Source organism: Pelobates fuscus, chromosome 6 (genome assembly GCF_036172605.1).
Source record: "Pelobates fuscus isolate aPelFus1 chromosome 6, aPelFus1.pri, whole genome shotgun sequence".
NCBI lineage: Eukaryota > Metazoa > Chordata > Amphibia > Anura > Pelobatidae > Pelobates > Pelobates fuscus.
In genome coordinates, this window is record NC_086322.1 from 287,440,557 (window position 1) to 287,465,070 (window position 24,514).

Genomic DNA, 24,514 nt, shown 5'->3' on the forward strand with positions numbered 1-24,514 from the left:
CCAGACCACTTCAGCTCAATGAAGTGGTCTGGGTGCCAGGTACATCTAGGATTAACCCTGCCTGCTGTAAACATAGCAGTTTCAGAGAAACTGCTATGTTTACATATGGGTTAATCCAGTCTCTAGTGGCTGTCTCATTGACAGCCACTAGAGGCGCTTCCGCGCTTCTCACTGTGATTTTCACAGTGAGAAGACGCCAGCGTCCATAGGAAAGCATTGAGAATGCTTTCCTATGGACTGGCTGAATGCGCGCGTGGCTCTTGCCGCGCATACGCATTCAGCCGATGACGTTGGAAGCAAGAGGAGAGTCCCAGCGCCGAGGGAGCCCGGCGCTGGAGAAAGGTGAGTGTTTAACCCCCTTCCTCCCCCTTCAGCCCAGCGGGAGTGGGCCCCTGAGGGTGGGGGCAGCCTCAGGGCACTATAGTGCCAGAAAAACGAGTTTGTTTTCCTGGCACTATAGTGGTCGTTTAACAATGTCCAGGTTTTATAATACGAATGTCCCTCTACAACAGTAAATGGTCTTGCCCCATTTTGTACAGGGGAAAAACTGGTACACTGCCATTATCTCCCTAAATTTACAACCTACATCTCTTTGATTGATACATGCAAAATCAAGTTAATAGCCATATATCCGATAAGAAAAAAAAAAAGAGTTAAAAAAGAAATAAATTATTATATAAGTGCAATTGTCATTTAAAAGAACTATTCACAAATTAAATGAATATCAAAACATAAGGTAGCAGCTAAGGAACTGATGTTACTATCGGTAGACTACAAAAAAATGTATGAGAAGGTTGAAAAGCAAGTATTTTGTGTTCATAACAACAGCTTATATAATTACTGAGAACGTTGGATTGAGCCCTGAATTAAGAACTGTGCAGAAATGATCAAGCTACTGCACATTTTAAACTAAAATATTCAATATGCAAAAACAAAACTATGAAGTTTGAGAATTTTTCCATTTCGTTAAAAATAGATTTAATGATGCCCTGTGGTGAATTGGCATGGGATCCTCACCTGGCATATGCACCATTTTGCAGTTACAATTCTCCACAATGTATCTAGTTTCACAATCAATTCTACAAGCCGAGATACTGTAAACTGGGAAAAAATCAGATCCCATATCAGAGAATCTGCATACGCCCCATGGTGATGGAAGGTACGTGAGCTGAAAGAAAACAAGAAAAAGAGAATTTGGGTTAGACAGAGTAAAAGAAAACGTGCGGAAAGGGGAAATAGTGTGTTAGAAATATGGCATGAATTAGCATATGTCTACAGCAATGGCAGCTAAAAAGTTCACCCTCAGCTGCTGTTTAACTACAACACCCTTAAGCTTACTTAATGTCATGGGACTTATAGTTTATAGCACAACGCCCGTTAACAAGAGCTCACATGATTCCCCAGCCCTGGCACTCGGAGGTTAATTATTCCTGTTCATTCAGATGTATCAGCAGATTTGTTATTCGTCCTATATGATTTATACCCTGTTCAGTTAACCCCTTAAGGACACATGACGTGCGTGACACGTCATGATTCCCTTTTATTCCAGAAGTTTGGTCCTTAAGGGGTTAAATGTGTTTAGATTTATCTTCTTTTAACCAGTATCAGTGTCTTTTTAGCATGGCATTGCATTTCATAGTTTCGGAGAGGAGTTCGAGACTGGTTCATTCTGTCTCATTGTCATCCAGTGCAAATCAAGTCATCACCGAAGAGAAACTTAGTACTGCACTCCTCTCCCGGGTCTGCTTCTTTGCTATTGTCTGCCTTTCCATTGTGTAAACGTGCTGTATTTAAACACAATAAAACAGAATTTGTTCCAACTATATTAAGCCGTGTCTGCTGTCTGTTAGCAATGAGGAAAACTACTGCTGCTTGTCCAAAGTGATCCTTGGAAAAGTCTGCGTGCAGAGAAGATACTCCTCATGGACAAGCTTTGCTGTGTTGGTATCCAGCTTTTAGAAGAGTTGGATAGCATAGTTAGACAAGGTCTTGATACCGAGCCAATGACCAACCATCCTGCACCCATTACAAAGTGGTTTTAATTTAATTGGTAAAAAAATAATGAGAGAGAGTAGAGGAAAGTGAATGACTACACCGAGCATGAAGGGCACAGAAAGAATAGAGATACATAAATGATCTTTGAGGTTGCAACTACGGAAGTATAAACTAACTTAGAAAGAAAGGATACCGGAGGAAAAAAAAAAGAGAAAAGTGCTGATCAAGTTTGAGATACAGAGGAAAATAAAGAGTGTAAGTTAGAATAAGTCAGGGGGTGTAAAAGGACAGACGAGTTAGTTTGAAAAGTATATATTTTCATTGACTAACCCCCTTCAGTAATATTAGGCTACATAGTATACCCGCCAGTTTACTTCTTGTTTTAAAAGACAGTTGGGCAGCTTTTCCCTACAGCCTTTGGCCAACATTCTTCAAGAGCAATGATCGCTTTGACTATGGGCTTTGACTATGGGCTTTGACTATGGGATAGACTCGAGCCTGCTAGGACTTTAATAAGATGGGTCCTCTTGGGAAATTTGTAGGTCACTATAACCAAGATCAACTGCAAGTTGGTAAGCACCGAATTGTCCATGATTGAAGCTGAGTTTTTCACCATTATTTCTCAAACGATAACAATGAATAACTTACCCATTGGCACTATGGCTGTAATGGTGCTAAGTCATTATGTGTTGTGTTTCTATGGAGATCTGTTGTTTAGTCTAGTTAATGCAAACAGATACATGTGTCAGTATCTCCTTTTCCTTATTAATTTTCATGCCATCAAGGAAAGATAACAGGTTTAGGAGAAAGTTAGAATATATCGGGTATGCCAGGCAATTTTCGGCTAAAAGAAACATGTGCAGACTCTGGAATTGTTCGGAACACTAAGACTTATTGTCAGAGCATCCACTAATCGTATTCCCCATTGTGCTGTTCTGGGCAATTCTGCATCATTCCCAGGTTTTTTTTTAATTGACACTGAAATCCTGCCCTCAGTTTTGCCATTATCTAACCAAGACTCAACAGTTCATCCAAACACGCATACCTTTTGGCTCTTCGGTTATGATAACCCCCTGGCAAGTTTGTAGTTTGATTTAGCTTGTTCTAATTGTGAAACTGCCTCTTTCACTCTAACCAGGTTATGCTTTTTGAGAGGGTTCCCCTGACATAGGCTTTCTTCAGACTACTTTTTTCTCTTTGTATGTTAATCCTCGCGTAAATTCCAGCCATCCTAAGGATTCCTAATATGCATTCCATTGTTCTTTATTATTATTATTATTATTTTTTATAAACCCCAAACAAATTCCGCAGCGCTGTACAATGGGTGGACTAACAGACACGTACTTGTAACCAGATGAGTTGGACGCACAGGCACAGAGGGGTTGAAGGGTCCTGCTCAATTAGGTTACATGCTAGAGGGAGTGGGGTACAGTGACACAAAAGGTAAAAAGGTAAGGTAGATAAGTAGGATGCTAGGATAGTAGTCGCTGAGGGCTTAGTGTTTTGTTTTGATGACAGTTGCAGGAGAGGAATCAGGGTATGAGGGGGGTATCCTATACCTCTGATAAGGTGCTCCTATAATTTGCATTGGATCTAAAAACATTCTGACATCCATCTTGGACTGGAATAAAGCTCAGAGAATCTAGTTAAGCTTCACTGCTTCCATTTTCCTTCAAATACGCCCATCAAATCTTCATTGATGAAGACAACACCGACCCTCATGTGTTAACATGTTACCAGCCAATTCTTCGGACCCTCTTTTTGCCAATTTTGTAAAATAAATAAACAAACAATATTTATACTCTTCCCTCCCTCTTGAACTTGAACATCCAGTTCTACTGTGTGAATGATTTTAGCTTGACTGCGTCCCTCCAGCTGTAGGTAAATAACCAGGATAATTATCAGTGAGAGGTGATGGGCACGCAGTCTGCTCACAGGAACAGCACAGATCTGTAAACACATTATACTTAGCGACCATTCCCAGCAGGAGACCCTTGTTATACACATCGTCCTGACAGCAGCATAACTACTATCCCCCCAAAAATTACTCTTATTAGTGGCTGGAGACAGATTGGTTACTTTGTATTCCAGACTGATACTGACATTCTATGGACTGCTACACGAGGTTTATTTTTTAATAAGAACAAACAGAGAGCCTGGTTTACCACGTAACATGCAGAGTTTGTTCTAATTAGCGACAATTAGTTGTAGATAAATGATGGAGAGCAGAGTAGAGAAGGGTTTTTTGGCAAAACATTAAAGTGCTAGAATTTGATTTCAGCCAGAGGATAACATTAAGAAAAAACATTCAGTAAAGTCACGGAACCACGGATACTTGGCACGTTAGGCAAAGAGTGGTCAGTGCTCTGTTTTGACCTCAGTTGAAGTGCTGCATCTTGCCAATCCTGAGCTAAGGACTATTAATAAAGTATTTTATACACAATATTTGTCCGAGTGCTTTTTGGGTGTTACACTGTCTGAATTTTTACGCTAGAACAAGGCACAGGGCGGGCTCTGATCAGCATATAAAGTAATGAAGAGGGGCAGAGCAATATTGCTTGATGACCCAATCTTCCAGATGCATCTTAGAGGAAGCATTGAGGCTTAGCAATGGGTAATCTGAGCGGACAGGCATAATTAAGGAACAATTCAATTAATAGAGCCATGAATCAGCACAAGTAACACAATTATGGGTAAATTACAGAAACGGACTGATGAGATTTCCCAATAGCCTTTCTGGGGATTTAATATAGAATATATATTGCTTATCCCCAAAGACTACTGGGAGTGCACACCATAACACATGGTGTTCTAACTTAGCTTTAAATCTTACACAATCTATAAAATCACTTATATTGCATAAAATAATAGGGACTTATTGCATAAGCTTTTCTCAGCACCAATCTACACCTTTTTTTAGCAGATCGTATGAGAAATACTCACTAGGACATCTATATTCTGGGGCTCTCTCCAATCTATTTTTTTAATAGAGCCCCGAAACAAGACACCTTACGAAGGAATGGAGGAATGTTATATCCTGATGTCTATTTTATATATATAACAGAACATCAGGCCTAGAAAGTTCCACTCGCCCACTCAACATTAAAGGAACGCTATCGTGTTAGGAGTACAAAGCTGTATTCCTAACACTATAGTGTCCTTCGGCACCCAACCAAGCAGGTACAGGGTTAAAAATACTTACCTAATTCCAGTGCCGAAGTGCCTTGGTGCTGACATTTCTGCCTCCTCCAACGCACGTGCATTAGACCTTCCTAATTGACTCAATGTTTTCCTCTGGAGTTTTTCAAGACGCCGGATGCCCTCATCCAAAACATGGGGATGTCCAGCATCGTTTTACGGAGTTAAAATCTGTGAAACAGCAGTATTTAGCTCGAGTGACTTTCTGGTAGACAGCCACTAGAGGCAGTCTTAACCCTAAAATGTAAGCATTTTAGATTGCAGGGTTAAGGGAACAGAGACATTGCACCAATACCACCCCAATTAGCTAAAGTGGACTGGGTGCCTATATTGTTTCTTTAACAAGTAAAATTCACCCCGGGCAAGTAGACATTTATTCCTGGTGAATGTGCCATGGAACCTCCAATTGCAAGTACCTTTTAGTCTTGTCTAATAATGTAGGACTTTATATATATATATATATATATATATATATATATATATATAAAATCAGAATGCATGCATGCTAAGACGAGTGATGCCTTTATGAGATGAGACCTTTATCTGTAAAAATAAAAAATTATGGAGGTATATGTCTAAATAAACCGTATTGTACAATAGATTCTCTTCTGTAAGTTAACAAGAGAAATCGCAATGTAATATTCTTGATAAAAAATAAGATACATGAATAAAATATATATACACATAAAGATGTGTACTGGTTTATTACTCTCAGTTAAAATATTCAGACTTTAGAATGTTGTCAGTGGAGCCAAGGCATCATCTATTTTACCGTTTGCTTAGCGCAGGGCCAACGACTCTTATTTAATCAAATGCCTTTATATGCACATTTGCTGTGGATTAAATACACATCACTGCTAGCGTTACTGCTTATTTTATTGCTCTGTGATACACGCATAGATTCTCAGCTACTGAGAGAAAGATCTCTACAATATGAAAGAGGGGAAATTCAAAGACTGAACAATGGACGTTAAACATTAAAGGACCCCTATAGGCACCCAGACCACTTCAGCTTAATGAAGTGGTCTGGGTGCCAGGTCCATCTAGGGTTAACCCTGCAGCTGTAAACCTAGCAGTTTCAGAGAAACTGCTATGTTTACGCTAGGGTTAATCCAGCCTCTAGTGGTTGTCTCATTGACAGCCGCTAGAGGCGCTTCCACGCTTCTCATTGTGAAAATCACAGTGAGAAGACGCTGACATCTATAAGAAAGCATTGAGAAATGCTTTCCTATGGACTGATTGAATGCGCGCGGCTCTTGCATTCAGCACTGACATCGGAAGAGGGAGGAGAGTTCTCCAGCGCCGAGGGAGCCTGGCACTGGAGAAAGGTACGAGTTTAACCCTTCAGCCGGCGAGAGGCTGGGGGGGACCTAAAGACCCTATAGTGCCAGGAAAACAAGTTTTTTTTTTCCTCGCACTATAGCGGTCCTTTAACTTTTTTGGGGTATGCCGTAAACGTTCTTCCTATTTTCATACTTGTCTTGAAGAAAACACAGATCCGCAAATCCTAAGGAAGGATCAATGAGAACTCTGGATTTACTCTACTCCCCAGTATAGTTTAGTGATGCTAATACAATCTCAGCATTCCGCACATCTACCTATTACTATCATGAACTGGCAAAATACAGAGATAAAATAGTATTGTTCCAGTAAAGGCACAGATCTACATGCTACATCATTTTGATCACACACCACGGTTCAGAGAGAAAAGGCACCATTACACTTAAGGAACAATCTAAGCACCATAACTGCTATATAGTGATGTAATAGTTGGACGCTCTTCGCTGGTTTTTGGTCGAATGATTTTTAAAAGTTTTGACCAAATCCAGGGATCCCCCAGGCATTCACAGCTTGGCTATTGAGTATTGCTAATGCAGGCGATGACCAGCCAATTAATGGTTTTACATTATGGACAAAATTGATATTGCTAATTAAGAAGTTGTTCTTCCACATTCGCAATAGCCAAAAAGGGGAATGGCCTATTGGTGCCTCGATGACACCTAGTTTTGGGCAAACCATTCAAACAGTTTGACGCAGAACTTTAGGACGGCACCATCTAATGGCATCATACCTGCTTCATCAGCATCTAGTGGTTATGGTACCAAGATAGCTCTTTTTAGGAGGTAGAAAAATAAGGAATTCAAGAAGGTGCAAGCATGTCATGTATTTGATATGTTTTTTCAATTATACTTCGTTTCAAAATAGGACGTTACCCTCTGAAGGTAGGATCCTCAGAGAATTTAAAAACCAGGGGTGCCCAAAAGGTAGATTCCCCAGATGTTGTAGTACTACAACTCCCATGATGCTTTACTTGCCTTTAGAATGCCTTTAGCATGAGAACGGATTGTGGAAACTGTAGCTTTAAAAAATCTGGGGATCTACCTTTTATGTTACCCTGATGTAAGCAATTATAGAGAAGAACGAGGAAAGAGAGATGTTTCTTCCATCCGATTGACTCTCTAGGTCAGGGGTAGGCAAACTTCGGCAATCCAGATGTTATGGACTACATCTCCCATAATGCTCTTACAGCGATAATGCTGGCAAAGCATGACGGTTGCCAACCCGTGCTCTGTCATTCTTGGTTTGATTTAGTAACAGAGGCTGTCCGTTAGATTGTTGTCTATCGAACACAATGATGAAGGTGTGACGAAATATTTTCCCCATCCAGATGTCTTGCTTGTAGTGCTCTCTGTATCTGTTTCCAATGGATGGTGATAAGACCTGCAGGAGTAGTTCAGACTTACTCTGTTCCCAGTTGAAGGTTGTTTGATTCGCAGTCTCTATTATGATGGGTTAATCATAGCACCTTCCTTCCAGATATAGATTGGTTGCCTTGCAAATAAGCTATAATCTCTGTGTTTTATAATGTGGTTTTATACGTGTATCATTGTGCATACCATGTTTACTCTCATCTGGAAGTCTTTGCTGTAAGGCTGAGTTTTGTTTTTTCTCTCCAGCCCTTCACAGGCCATTTAGTATCATTTTACTTATTGCACTAATCAGTGTGATCGTGCTGGGAATGTGTGAGTATATTGATCTATAGGTGTCAAAAAATAACCCATAGACATACTCGAGAACATCACCGAACAGCACCTTAAATGTGATATGTTCACGATCGATAATGCTTTTAACCCAATCACTACCTATTTTTTTTAACACTGCCATTGCAGCCTGCTAAGAAGGTCTGTATTTTGTTCATAGCCTGTCCACCCTCCTCGCTGACCTCAGCAATTAAGCCACTCCACTGAACCATGTAGGCTTACATGTTCAGTGAGAGAAGAGGGAGGCATTTATAATCAGAGGACTGACCAGCTATGTGGCTGAGGAAATAATGTATATGCCGGGTGATGACCAGCACTGCAGCACAGGGGAAATTTAAGGGGCTGAAAGGTCAAACTTTTTTTTTTCTAACTCTTACACAGAGTTGCCTGAAACGGGTTAAAGAAAAGAAATATGGGATTTCTAATTGCTGTAACTCTTGAATAAATTAAAATAACCTGTATTTAAAGAGCTTAAAGGGACACTATAGTCACCTGAACAACTTTAGCTTAATGAAGCAGTTTTGGTGTATAGAACATGCCCCTGCAGCCTCACTGCTCAATCCTCTGCCATTTAGGAGTTAAATCCCTTTGTTTATGAACCCTAGTCACACCTCCTTGCATGTGACTTGCACAGCCTTCCATAAACACTTCCTGTAAAGAAGTTTAGGCTCTCTTTATTGCAGGTTCTGTTTAATTAAGATTGTATTATCCCCTGCTATGTTAATGGCTTGCTAGACCCTGCAATAGCCTCCTGTATGTGATTAAAGTTCAATTTAGAGATTGAGATACAATTATTTAAGGTAAATTACATCTGTTTGAAAGTGAAACCAGTTTTTTTTTTCATGCAGGCTCTGTCAATCATAGCCAGGGGAGGTGTGGCTAGGGCTGCATAAACAGAAACAAAGTGATTTAACTCCTAAATGACAGTGAATTGAGCAGTGAAATTGCAGGGGAATGATCTATACACTAAAACTGCTTTATTTAGCTAAAGTAATTTAGGTATAGTGCTATTAGTTTATTCAAATGTGAATATTTTCTTGTCAGTGAGCATTAGCTGAATTCTCCTTGTAATACGTTTGGCTTAAAACCGCAGTCAGTTAAAAACATTTGTTTCTGCTTGTGTCCCTGCAGTTACAAACAGATATCTTTAAAAAGCATGCTCTTCTTACCATAAAACGTAAAGAAAAAAATTGGGAAAAGCATGCCTGAATTGTTGTTAACCACTTCACCTTGGCACTCGTGTATACATGATTGCCAGAATATGCATTCATACACCGTAATATAGAAACATAGAATGTGACGGCAGATAAGAACCATTCGGCCCATCTAGTCTGCCCAATTTTCTAAATACTTTCATTAGTCCCTGGCCTTATATTATAGTTAGGGTAGCCTTATGCCTATCACACACATGCTTAAACTCCTTCACTGTGTTAACCTCTACCACTTCAGCTGGAAGACTATTCCATGCATCCACTACCCTCTCAGTAAAGTAATACTTCCTGATATTATTTTTAAACCTTTGCCCCTCTAATTTAAGACTATGCCCTCTTGTTGTGGTAGTTTTTCTTCTGTTAAATATAGTCTCCTCCTTTACTGTGTTGATTCCCTTTATGTATTTAAATGTTTCTATCATATCCCCCCTGTCTCGTCTTTCCTCCAAGCTATACATGTTAAGATCCTTTAACCTTAAGGAAATGGCACGTTAGTGCAAGTGTTCCCAGTGGGTGGGAACTAGAGTGTGTCTGCAGACCCAGGAGGGCATAACCCTTGTATGTGTACAAAATAGAGAAAAAGTGAACCCAAGCTGTGGGGCAGCTTCAGGAGCACAGGAGTTGGGTGCTGCAGGGATGATTCTAACCAATATGGCAGACTTAAAAATTCAACTTTATTATGGGCACCATAACAACTGTATGGTCCCAGACAAATATATACATATAGAGAAAGGAAACTTAATATCCCACAACCGCTATGAACCAAACGGGGAAAGCAAAAATGTATAAAAGGTTGTACCTACGAAATGGCTATAGGAACCTGTGGAAGCTAGCCCTGCTGTATACTGCTTGTGAGTGGAGAAAGACTGAGAATGTATACGCAGAGGCTAGGTAACAGGTATTGTACAGTGCAGACTAATGCTCTTAGTGGCAGCTGACCTCTACGACAGGGATAAGTGAGTGAAGACAGCTCTAGAATGACAGGAACAGGTTGAACCACACGGTTCAGACCAAATGATGGATTACTGTGAGTCAATAATAGAGTACACTCAATCCTGTCTATAAAGGAATCGGATGTTGCCTTGGAAAGAGGCTATACTCCGTACTGGGATTACTCAAAAGCACTTGCACCGCTGGTGATGGCACAATCTACCAAACAGGGAGAGTGCCTAGCGGTGACAGACTGTGAGGAGGTGGAGGGGGTTGTAACTCACTTAGTAACAAGGCTACTAATCGGTGCCAATAGTTAAGGAGCCCCCCCAGACAGACAGTCTGGCTATAGAGCTTGCCGGTATAACAGCTGGACGGAGCAGGCTCTCCTATGTGTGGAGAGGAAACAATATGGGTAGGGAGACACAAATGTGTCCACACTTGGAACGTAAAGACGCTACCATTAGGTGCAGTATAACCTGTCTCCCAGTAACCCGCTTGCTGTCTTTGCTTTGTGTCAGCTGCTTGCCAGTGTAACAGCTGGACGAGACAGACTCTCCTAGACGGAGATAGCCCGATGTGGGTAGGGAGACACAGATGTGTCCACACTCTTAAACGTAAGTATGCTACAGGTAAGTGTAGTAACGCCGTCTCCACACTAACCCACTGGTTGTCTTTGCTTGATGTCAACAGCTGGAGAAGCCTCTCTCCTACTAGTGGAGAGGAGCTAAAGTAATTCACCTGTAAGGAGTAAAAAAAGATTCTGCACTGAAGTGAATAGAGTAGCTAAAGAGCTACTTGCTAGCTCAGTAGGTGCTAAAGTTGTTTCCCCTGGTGATCACATCAAATCGTGTAGTTTAAAATAAAGAAATTGGCGACCTGCTTTGATCCTTTAACCTTTCCTAGTAAGTTTTATCCTGCAATCCATGAACCAGTTTAGTAGCCCTTCTTTGAACTCTCTCTAAGGTATCAATATCCTTCTGAAGATACGGTCTCCAGTACTGCGTACAATACTCCAAGTGAGGTCTCACCAGTGTTCTGTACAATGGCATGAGCACTTCCCTCTTTCTACTGCTAATGCCTCTCCCTATACAACCAAGCATTCTGCTAGCATTTCCTGCTGCTCTATTACATTGTATGCGTACCTTTAAGTTATGTATGCACAATTAAATTTGACTATTGCAAATAAAGCCTATATTAAGTCCTGAACCTTACAGCTCAGCGGCTCTAAAAACCACCATGCTGTGAACCGCTGAATGCAGAGACCGACTGTGTGTCTCTGTCTGTAGCAGTTCTACTCAGAACTCAGAGCTGCTACATCCTGATAGGAGGGAAGCTGGAAGAGATGGCTACAGCCTCTCTCACCCAATCTTATACTAACCTGTATAATAATGTTCCTGTCTGGGTGTAGAGGGCTGGAGACTGTCCTCCACTTTTTGCTGGGGAGGTGGGTGAAGGCTCCAGTCTCTGCGTTTTCATGCTGATAATGGTGCGGTCCAGGAGGGGGTGAGCTGTCACTGCTCCTTTGCTGTCTCCATGCATTCACAGGGAACATGTGAGAGGCTATACCAGGGTAGGCAACGTTCAGTACTCCAAGTGCTGTGGACTACATCTCTCATAATGATTTTATAACCATAATGATGGCAAACCATCAGGGAAGATGTAGTCCACAACATCTGGAGTGCCAAACATTGCCAACTTCTGAGCTGGACAGATGGATTGGACAGCCAACTTCCCCAAGTAGGAGAAGGTAATCAGAGGGTGGCTGAGGCTGAGTTGTGTTGAGAAGATCTGTCAGGGGGCTCAGTGATAGTGTTTTGTAATGCCTGACAGCAGGCAGCATGATTCCCAATTCTATTACTATGAGAAGTTAAACCATAATGGAGCAGGGAAGCAGCATTATGGCTGATGTCATGATATACATCACACTGTGTGTGTGTGTGTGTGTGTGTGTGTGCGCGCACATTTATTTGTGTCTGACACTGTGTGTCACTGGCAGTGTATGAGTGTGTGTGACAGTATATGTCTGTCAGCATGTATATGTAATAGACAAGATAAACAGAGAGAAGTTGCGCCAGATAACAAACAAAAGTCTAAAAGGTGTTCAAACTTTAAGTATGTAAATGGTCGTCACTCCCCTTGCACTACATATCCCTACTACATTTTATACCTATGACATCATTTGGGCGCCAAAAATGTGTAATTGTTTTGTCATCTGTCTCCTATATATACACCCTTCCCTACCAGGCATGTCTTTTTATCTCCACTTGAAAAAGCCATATAGGCGAAACATGTTGTGGATATTTTTATTCTGTTGTTTTGACTACTTTTAAAAATTTTATTGTATCATCTTACTTTTCATAATTTTTTTATACTTTTTGTTACTACTGCCTGGTATCCAGTTTTTATCCTTCCTGCTGAGTATTACTCCAAAGAAATCCAAGGTGGGAATAATACCACTTGATTCATTGAGCAGTCTGCCTGCTCAATTAAATGTGAGTAAACATCTTCAGAAATATACCCCTATTACCCTTTTACACAGTGAGAACAATTTGTTGTATTTTTTACCCTTTTATGGTCTACATACTGCTGAGATATTCACATCTCTTCACGTATCCTATTAGTGGGGATTGTACCGCTGTATGCCATTCATACTAGAGCTGGTTTTAAGCTCTACTAAACATGAGTAGGACCATATTAGACCTTGTATTTTATACCGATTTTTATAGAACAAATTGAACAAGTTGTTCCTATCCGGTTCTTCTTAGGACACACTCTTCCCTACAGACTGCTTGTTATCTTCCTGGCAAGTTGTGTATTTTGACTTTTTCTTTATACTATTTGATTGTGATTTGTTACCATCACCCTTGTTATTGGACTCTTTTTTTTTATATATATTTTTGATATTGATATATTTTTTTTTCAGTATCTTTTTACTGAGTTTGTTATCTGGCACAACCTCTCTCTGTTTATCTTGCCATCATAATTAAGATCTTTATAGGTCAGAAAAACGGGTACAAGTTTTTCAAATTAACGCCTGCAAGAGCTGTAAGTTTGTAGGTAAAAGGAAAGTCAACATTGAAGCTAGAGGACATTGAGGCATTTAATGATAATGTCTAAACTAATCCTTCAAGCCGTGTATGAATAGAACAAAGCGAGATATATACGATCTTTGCGTTGAATGCTTAGAGAGTAAGAAAATCATTTAATAAAGCAGGAACAAAAGTAAGTTGTAAGTTGGTGTAGATGTAGCACAGCAATATGATAAAAAGTGATTTTGGTGGCTTGATATTTTACTTGAATAAATAGTGCAGTTGTCCTGTGTCAAAATACCTAGTTAGACAGATAACATATAGGTGACAGCTATAGAATTTTTTCTCATGTGTCAATTTTTTTAAACAATGATCCTGATTTGATTACTCTAGATCAGGGGTGGGAATCTGCGGCCCTCCAGATGTTTTGGACTACATCTCCCTTAATGTTTTGCTAGCATTATGGCCTTAGGAGCATTATGGAAGTGCAGTCTAAAAAACATTCCTTTATATATCCTTAGATGCCGGTATCAATCAAGTTTTCCCGCGGTGTTAGGTCTTCTATTTCTGATATGCGTTCCATTGTGGAGCACTACAGTGGAAGTTCCGGTGTGCGTTCCACCGTGGAACGCGGAAGTTATGAAGACGGCCGCATAGCACATGACGTTGGTTTGGACTCGTCCAATGAAAGACGACTGGCGTCAGACCCCGGAAGTACCTAACACCGCGGGAAAGTTTGATTGATACCGGCATCTAAGGATATATAAAGGAATGTTTTTTAGACTGCACTCATATCCCTGAAGAAGTCAACATTGACGAAACGCGTTGGATTGAGTATTTGGAAGGACTTGTATTCCATTTTATTTTATTTTATAATTGTATTATTATTTTTTAGCACTTAGTGGGTTGTGATCAGCTATTGTTCCAGCTGTTCCAGCTCTGCATAGACCTATTTGTCATCTTGTTCCACTTGTTAGTGGAGATATGCCCGCTGATTGCGACCTGAATGTAAGTGCAATCAGTGCAATAAATTTATTTAAACAGTACTATTCTATGTATATTTCTCTTTTCATCCATTTGAGGATCTCACATTTGAAGAGAATTTTGTCTCTACTAACAGACACCCTTAAAGGGGAGATAAGCGCAGACCATCAATACCTCTTGTAAGTTCTCTACCTCTACCTCCTGGATGTGATTATTATTTTTTACATACTTCACTATATATTATTTATTATCCTTTAGATCTGTTCAAAGATCACGTCCTGTTATACAGGTTGTATTTTCTATTCATTTGTATTGTATGTGCTATCCCACTTTTTTAGCTCATGTTGCTTTTTTAAGCTATATCAGCTAATTTACTTTTCCAGGCCACTTATATGTGACTTCTTACACCTTGCAGAGTGGCTCTGCTGGGGTCCCAGCTTCAAAGAGGAATTTAGGTTGTAAGCTCTGACCCCCCATACAATAAAAATCAAAAATCAATATTTGTGATATGTAAAAATTGTATATAAGATTTCCTATTTGTGATCTATTGTATAGGGCTATACTAGATTTAAAGGAACACTATAGTCACCTAAATTACTTTTGCTAAATAAGGCAGTTTTAGTATATAGATCATTTAGTATATAGATCAATCTCCTGCAATTTCACTGCTCAATTCACTGTCATTTAGGAGTTAAATCACTTTGTTTCTGTTTATGCAGCCCTAGCCACACCTCCCCTGGCTATGATTGACAGAGCCTGCATGAAAAAAAAAACTGGTTTCACTTTTAAACAGATGTAATTTACCTTAAATAATTGTATCTCAATCTCTGAATTGAACTTTAATCACATACAGGAGGCTCTTGCAGGGTCTAGCAAGCTATTAACATAGCAGGGGATAAGAAAATCTTAATTAAACAGAACTTGCAATAAGGAAAGCCTAAATAGGGCTCTCTTTACAGGAAGTGTTTATGGAAGGCTTTGCAAGTCACATGCAGGGAGGTGTGACAAGGGTTCATAAACAAAGGGATTTAACTCCTAAATGGCAGAGGATTGAGCAGTGAGGCTGCAGGGGCATGTTCTATACACCAAAACTGCTTCATTAAGCTAAAGTTGTTCAGGTGACTAGTGTCCCTTTAATTGGAGCTCAATTATCTCTCAAACACAATGGCTTGTGGGAAGAGGACCCCTGTGATTTTGTATTATAAAAACTCCATATTGCTGCTTTTACCCAATACGACTGGTTGCGTCCATTATATTGAGGAAACTTTACACAAAGGGAATACATTCACTATATTCAGCACATCTGGAATTAGGACTATTCGAGGATTGAAGGAATAACAGCAATAGTCTCAAGAACCCGTGACACTACATATTTAGACAGACATTTAAGGATTCTCGAATGTTTAAAGGAACACTCCAAGCATCTAAAGGACTTCAGCTTTAAAACAATATTGTGGAATATTGATGAATAAAACAGTACACCATGAGTTTATACTGTTTTGCTCTACTAATTGCTTAGTTTAATGGGCTATTTTTCAAGGATTGTTTTGAAATGCCTCGGTACCTGGAAGGATCGTCAGGGGGGAGAGGGGGAGTGCGTGAATGTGGCTTGTGAATGTGTGGACATATTTGTTAAATGTATCTATCATAAAGCAATCATGTATTCTCGCAATTGTTTTCTAACTACATGTCTTTAGCGGGAACGGAGGTTGATAGTCACAGGGAGCCAGATATCTTTAGGAAAGTCAAGTTAAAAATAAGGTGTGGTTTCTTAGAGGATGCTACATAAAATCAAATACAAATAATTAGTAATATTATATGAGCAATGCGTAAAAGTATCTGAAGGACTGCCCCTCACTCAGAATTGCTCTGTTATTCTTTCGGATGATCACTGGTGATGCATTTAGATATCTTGTTGACAGTTTATAAACGCTCAATTCTATTAAGAGTGATGGCAGCCTCTATTTTTTTCATTAACTGGCCAATATTTAACGCAGTGTAGAATTGGACAATTATAAGTTTGCGTCGATTGAAAGCCACTTAGAACGCAACACTGGACTCTTAAACTTAGATGCTTCATGAATATCAATTTTGAGTGTGTATTATAAAAATAAGATTAAAGGCCACGCATTTTTATATTCAATCAATTTGTGGAAAAGCATTGGCAATAATTAGGTAAACACAGCGAGGTTTGGGAATAACTCATGAATGCATTTCTACTTTAAACAGAATCCTACCATAAGTGCCTTAAATTGGATTTTCCATGTTGTAAGTGTTTTTAAGTATTGTAATTGAGCTGAAAGATCATGTAGTTCATTGTCAAAAAAATCTGAAGTACCAGATTTATTCGTTTCAAACATGTATTTAATGTGAAATCCTTATACTTCGGAACACAATGTAGCTATAGTGTAGAGGGAAACCACCTGCTCAAATGTAAGCATGCTAAAGAAAACATCAACGTCAGAATTCCTGCCACTTAGACTTTAGGCTTTGACTCCCTGCATTTGTTGTATCTTCCCTGACATGCAGCTTCTGCAGTGAGCTGTGCAAAGACCAGGAAGTGATGTGCACTTAAATGTCTAAACTATCGAAGGATAGTACAAGTACTTGTATGTCATATAAATGAGCTGATGAGAGGTGGGTTTATAGCTATAGTGATTTTTGATGAATGCTGCATTAATAAGGAACTGTCTTGTGATTGTTGGGAATTCAAAATTATTTCAAAATTAATTTCAAATTTAAGGCCAAAGAAAACTGGAAACATTCTCCAATTGAGCTTTGCTACTATAGTGTCTACTTTAATTTTACATGACATATGTATAGTCGCCCTTTCGGCATATGCGGTATGAACAACTCCCCAAAACCCAAGGATACTCGGACACCTTATGTTTGGGAAAATTATCACAGTTTTAATAATAATTACAATATATATAAAATATTAAGGGTCATTGTCAATATATTTAACACAACATCCCAGCCCCAACTCGTTTAATAATTCAACCCTGACAATGAACCCCATAAACAACAATATTAACATATATTAACATAAATAACATCTAACCACTTAAACCATTGCCACCGAGGGCATGATTTACCATGTTCCAACATGTAGGGGTATAACAAGATACAACCTACACACACCAGGTTCGGAGCTACCGACGAGCTAGAAGCAATCGAAATCTAACCAAACCTAACAGTTCTTAGCGAGCTAAACTATGTTATATCTTGACAAACAACCTACACCCCAACTTGTTTATCCACCCCCCGCCGGGACTAAATGGGAACCAGAACCTACTTAAAGGGAGGGAGGGTGGGACAAAACAGGTAAGTGAGGATTAATTAAGATGGCCTTTGATTTAAAATGGCCGCTATATGTACTCCCATAATCTAAAATCCCACCCCCACTTTCTATAGCGAAACCCCCATATTAACCCCTCCTATGCCTGTCTCCTAGCCCTGTCAAGGCCCATTCCACCTAGCTGTGCTGCTCCATGGGCTACATTCACTTAGAATTTTCAACAATTCACTTTAGTGGGTAACCCAGATAGTTATTTTTTTTGCAAGTTCTACTAGAGCTTTGAATATGAATTTTCCGTTATAGATTATTGTTAAAAGGACTATTGACAGTTTGGGACAGACAGAAATCCATGTAAGGATTTACATCGTTGCGAGTGACAGGAGAGATGGTCTGTCTTGTATGTCGAATTAAATCCAAAGAAAATAATGTGACTAAACAGATTATAGAATTAGAAAATAAGCGATACGTGACAAGCAAGTGGATTAAGATTTTTCTTTGAGATTCATGTCTGTAAACCAGCATTCTGGAGATGTTCTGTAGATAAAGGTGTCTGGAGTTTGTAATGGACAGAATGTGAGGAATCAAAGATATCAGATTAAAGGAATATATTAAATGTGAATCTCTTGACAGAACACACAAAACTCCTATGGGTTGAATTTGGCTCTAGCAGAAAGTGACAATATGCAGGAAGAACAGTGCATTGATAGACATTAATAAGATACATAAATTAAAGGGACACTCCAGGCACCCAGACCACTTCTGCCCATTGGAGTGGTCTGGGTGCCAACCCCCACTACCCTTAACCCTGCAACTGTAATTATTGCAGTTTTTTATAAACTGCAATAATTACCTTGCAGGGTTAACTCCACCTCTGTGGAGTTAACCCTGCAAGGTAATTATTGCAGTTTGTATGAGGACCTCCAGCGTGTGAGGACCTCCAGCATCGCTCAAATCCCCATAGGAAAGCACTGAAATTCGTGGGCGGGATCAGTCTCGCCCACCGGCCGATGGAGTAAGAAGGAGGAGCGGCGCGGAGGAGGAGACAGCGACGAGGGACATCGTCGCTGCCTCAGGTAAGTGACGGAAGGGGTTTTCACCCCTTCAGTAACTGGGGATTGGGGGGTGGGAGGGAGAGGGAACCTCCAGTGCCAGGAAAATGGATTGTTTTCCTGGCACTGGAGGTTCCCTTTAAACGCCAAATTTAAATCACGTCCAATTTACCAGTTTTATAATGGAAAAACGTAGGAATCAATAAAACATAATTCTGACCCATATCTAAAATAAAATTGGTGAGCAATATTTTTTTTATACTCGCCAGAGGAGACAGATCAAGTTAATACTATAGGTGTTACTTATATAGAGAAATTATTTGGCAAAATTTTTAAAGTGGAAAATCCATCAATTATGTTGATTTTTTCCTGTTTTGACTGCTGCAATCATGCAATTTTGCCACTGATTTACTTTCGTCGTCACAATATTATTTCAAGCAGGTGCAAATTGACAGGACTGACACAAAGAACCAACCGTTCAGCAACTGTTTAACCCCAAAGTCTTTTTAGGCTTTTATCCTACGCCGTTTCGAGCCTTTGTCCTCCCACTGCTCTCAGACTCTTCATACAGAATGCCTCGGAATACCATTGATAGGGGTGACACTGATTGGCTAAGAACATCAGCTAATGCTCTAAGCCAATAAGTCAATCAAAGTGTGAAGACGTCCAATGTCATTTAACGGACCAAATGTGTGGTAAGGACCCGGAAGTGTCTCTAGTGACTGTCTGATAGACAGCCACTAGAGGTGGAGATAACACCGCAAGGTATTTTTTTGCAGTTTCTCATTAACTTCAATAATTACCATTTCAGGGTAAAGGGGACTGGGACACTGCACCCAGGCCACTTCAATGAGCTGAAGTGGTCTGGGTGTCTATAATGTCCCTTTAAGGATCTACTGTTTCTCCATGCCAAAATAAAGCATCCACATCACATTATCACTTAGTTCTCTGAATCCCTAATCAATAAAGAGTAATGGCTGGAAGATTACATACAGCAATTTTACAATTTTCTGCATCATTCTACATTATGACATTGGAAGCTACTGCTCTAGGTGGATAATCTATATGCACTATATTGGTAGCATTTATGGTAGCCTGAGCCAAATTCTATCCTGTTACATTATATAATTGTGAGCGATATTTCTCACTACCTGATGACTCAGCCTGAAAGAAAAATATGTAATTCGGGTTAATTATGTGAAATATCACCACCTGATGGATAGATGGCCTTTTACCTGTCAAAATCTCGTAGAAAGGAAAATTACCCCGTCCTGTCGTCAGTGGTTTTGATGGACAATTTCCTGTTACATTTACAAAGTCCCGAAATTGAGGCTACAAATAGCTTGTTAGAAAAAGCAGCATGTATTGATACAGATTAGAATTTCTTCTTTTAGATGGAATGTTCTGTGGGGCAGCATTTGTGATGTCGATTGTAAGCTCTTTGGTCTAATCCATGTTCTGTTAATTTACACATACCTGTTGATCGTATTGTATTGCCGGCATCATATTGTCTATTGATGTACAGTCCTTGTTATTCCTTATCTTAATCCCTTTACCAATATCTGTGTCCTCATACTGAATGTAATTTCTGTACATCTTTTATCCTGCTTTGTGTTTGTCAGCTGTACTCTCTGTATCTCATTAATTGTTACGTCTTCATATATTGTACTTATTGTTCAGCCTCTTCACTTTAAGAGTTATTCACTAAAGTGAGAATTGTTATTAATTCAAAGTGAATTTCAAAATTTAAGCCAAAATTACTCAACTGAAAAAAGTCTCCGGATAAGCGTCGCGTTTGACTAATTTGAATTTAAATTTAAAATTCACTTTCAATTTACTTTGAATCCCTGATGATCCTCACTTTAGTGAATAATAATGTCTATGATAATGTCAATGCCTAAAGAGACACTATAGGCACCCAGACCACTTAATCTCATTGAAGTGGTCTCACATGTCTTATATCCCTGGATAGCTCTCCCCCTCTATCCCCTTCGGTCAAAAGAACGCTCGTTTTGCACTTATGGTGTTGAATTGCCATCTGGTTAAAGTCTGAGCCAGGGCTGATTTCCAGTGGAGAGCTCCATATGGCCAGCCAGGGTGACTGCTAAAAGACTAGCGTCTTTCCCTGTGAGGCTTGGTTACAGGGTAGGTTGAAGTGAGGGTGCTTATCAGGGCTGTGCCTGGTGAAGGACAAGGAGAAAACCAGGGAGTGTGACTTAGCTGCTACTTAGGAAATGCTGGTGAATGTCTCTATGTAGTGGCTGAACTGCGGTTCTATCACAAGGATGTCTAACATCTTCAAATTTCCCAAAAGTCCCACCATCCCACCCCATGATCTTGCGGGAGAAGGAGACCTAGCCAGCGCAGAGGAAAGAGATAAGTGAAAAAAGTTTTTTTCAGCCTTTTTTAACAAAACAAGGGGCAGGGAAACTATAGACTACAGGTTTGTTTTCCTAACGCTATAGTGTTCCTTTAACTTAAAATTATTCTATACCGAATTTCTGCTCATCTCAAGTCCATAGACAGGAATAGTCTTGAAATCTGAAGAGGACTCAGCAGCAAATTAATACTTACAGGAACATTATGTATTCCTGACCCTGTAGTGTTAAAACCACCATCTAGCCCTCTCCATGCCTCCTTTTGCCTCCCTCAACATAGTAAAATATTATTTGTATTCAAGTCTGCAGCTGCTGCCTCTGCCCCAGTATGCTTCTGACCTGCCTGTTGTCTGCTGACATCATCAGAAGTGTGGGGTCTGCGCCAATCACAATGCTTCCCAAAAGGATTGGCTGAGACTGTCAAGGAAGCAGATCAGGGGCAAAGCCAGCACAAGTCAAACACAGCCCTGGCCAATTAGCATCTCCTCATAGAGATGATTTGAATCAATGCATCTCTATGAGGACAGTTCAGTGTCTGCATGCAGAGGGTGGAGACAATGACTGGCAGTCACACTGTGCAGCACTGCCCCAGGAAGCACCTCTAGTAGCCATCTGAGGAGTGGCCAGTTGAGTTATTGTAGGAATATGAAGTAGTTAACTTTTCTGGTTCATATGTATTTTATGCTTAGATAAGGTTTATAATCATTATTGCTGACTGAAAGGATATGAAACAGTTAAACTCTTTTTGCTTTGTATGCTTTAAAATAATGTTTGAAATAATTCTGCTGACTGTGGCAGATGTATTTTGTACCAAGGTCTTCCTTCTAGAGGATGTGCGACCTTGCTTGACCTCCGGATGTTCCTGTCCCGTCTTTATTCAAATGCTTATCTTTTAATGTCAGACAAGTATGTACTATTAACTACAAGGAAACGATAAATTTCATGGCTTACGTGAGAAACTGTGTATAAATGCTAGCTTCGAAGTAATACAGAGCGAGAAATCTTGTCAAAGCATCCTGTTGTCCGTGTCTTTAATGCTGACAATGATTCTCCATCAACGTTGATTTTGGTGACCGAGGGATCGAGAACCGAGGGGAGTTGAGTCCATTACAGCAATAACCCTTTCAGTTATCACTAGGCTGTAATGTAAACACTGCATTTTCTCTGAAAAGACAGTGTTTTCTGCAAAAAGCCTGAAGGAAATGATTATACTCGCCAGATCAAATACAATAAGCTGTAGTTGTTCTGGTGACTACAGTGTCACTTTAATTCAGTGAACTCCGCAGCTCTCTGTAACCTATAATGAACACATAAAAAGATAAACCTTGATAAAAAGGTGCTAAATATTCATACAACGCAAGTTGGCAACAACATTAATTGTTTGCTGAAAGACCAAAGATGTCTGTCTAGTAAAACAGCAGAGACGGTTGTCAAATGATATCACTTTTTACTCAAAACTCAGTGCATCTTTTTTAAATTGATAATCATCAAGTCGAGTCATTTATGAAATTTCCTTTAAAAAGCAGTGTTGTATGGAATCAGCTAGTATTCTTTAGAGTAAGAAAATTGCCAAATTGCTGTTTGTCATCACTCCTGCGTATTGGCTGCAACACGATCATTTATCAGCGTACAAAACTAATGAGCAACAAATTTATAAGAAATCAATCAGAACTGTCATAGTTTGATAGATTGGGGAGTGATGTAAAAAGATAGAATAAGAAAAATATTTCCAAGTTTTAATGCCAGAAAGTTTGTGTACTCATTCCTAAACTGATTTAAATGTGTTAGCAGCAAATCATCAACTTAACAAGAGCAAAGAGGAAGGGAAGAGATGAAGGAGGGGAGGGAGAAAAAGAAAGTAGAAGGGAAGAGAGTAAGGGAATGAAAGAAGAAGGGAAGGAGGAGGGATGAGGAAGAGAAGGAAATGGGATGTGGAAAAGTAGCAAGGGGAGAATTAAAAGGGCTGTTTATGCAGCCCTAGTCACGCCTTCATGTATGTGACTTACAACTCCTTCCAAAACACTTCCTGTAAAGTGAGATCTAAAGTTTAAACTTCCTTTATTACAAATTCTGTTTAATTCACTTAAAGAGACAGAAACACTTTAATTCAAGTTCTGTGTAAATAGAAACTTTTTCAAATATAAACAAATCCGTGCAACATTATTTTTACTGCTCGGTTTTCCAAGAAGTTTGCATAGCAATGTCTGTCATTAGTTAATTCTTATTTCTGCCTTTTTGGTCCTGGACTACAGTTTGAATTTCACCTCTATTCTGATTTCACTTTCACTAAAAGTTTAGACTGGCTAGGAGTGATGTGAGTTACTCTTAAGAATGCAGTGCCATTATAACCTTGGTGAAATGGCATTTAACTTCGTAACTGGTCTTTTTAATAGCAGCATTTCTAGAGTAAACAAAGCAGTCACATATTAAAACATTACTGACCTTTTCCGTGGGACCCAGTAGTGTCAATCCATTATGACTGAAGATTGCAGACCTATAGCAAATGTGATTGCCTTACATTTTCCAAACATTTGTGAACGATGTAACATTAATCAATTCATAGAATGACAGGAGAATGATTTTTTTTCACTAAATCAAGAATCATAGGGCACTGGCAAGAGTCTTGTACATTATAGGTCAAAATCAGGGTTATTCGCCAAACCAACAATTGCTAGGCATTCGCCAATAACTTTTTAAGTTCTCTAGACCCATTGAACACTGGACAATGTCTGAAGGTTGCTTGGTTTACTGTTCAGCTAGTTTGGCATATACGTTTATATTAGTTCTGGTCTCCATGCTGCCGCTAAGTCTGAGATCATCAATGTTTATAATCTCAGCCAATTAAAATTCTGTCCCATGGTGAAGCATTGGGAGGCTAGTGCACATGCATGGCACAAACTCTGCGCTGCACTGATCAATGCTTTCTAGGGCAGTTATTTGCGCTATAACCAAGTTTAACTCAGTTATAGCTGCGGAAGCGCTTCTAGTGGCTGCCATCCTTCATAACAACACGGTTTTCAGTTGCAGGGTTGAAAGGACAGGGGCACTGCATCTAGACCACGTCATTGAGATTAATCTGTCTGGGGTATATAGAGTCCCTTTATGGTCAGAGTGGCCAAACTGAAAGCATGACTAACAGAAGATATTTTCAGTTCCAAATCTGGAATTCTCCTATTATCTCACATTAGTAAATAACCCTTGTAGTTCATACTCTACAGAGGAACTTGGCTAGAATGTGATGGAGACAGGAAGAGCTAATGGTGGATCGACATAAAATAGTAAATTGTAAAGTTATCTATATGAACAGAAATAGAATATTAAATAGGCAAAAAAAAAAGTGAAAAAAAAATAAAATAATCGGCAATATTATCCGGACTCTGTTCACTATCATTTTTGTG

The 24,514-nt window shown here is 39.6% G+C and overlaps 1 protein-coding gene across 2 annotated transcripts in view; it reads right to left on the reverse strand.

The window, feature by feature from the left end:
* The window catches only part of ASIC2 (acid sensing ion channel subunit 2), a 491,697-nt gene that overhangs the window by 26,155 nt on the left and 441,028 nt on the right, over positions 1-24,514 (reverse strand). For both annotated transcript variants that reach the window (XM_063459381.1, XM_063459380.1), the window contains exon 4: positions 1,018-1,168. In XM_063459381.1, the coding sequence (XP_063315451.1) occupies positions 1,018-1,168 (151 nt within the window). The remainder of the gene's footprint in view (positions 1-1,017; positions 1,169-24,514) is intronic.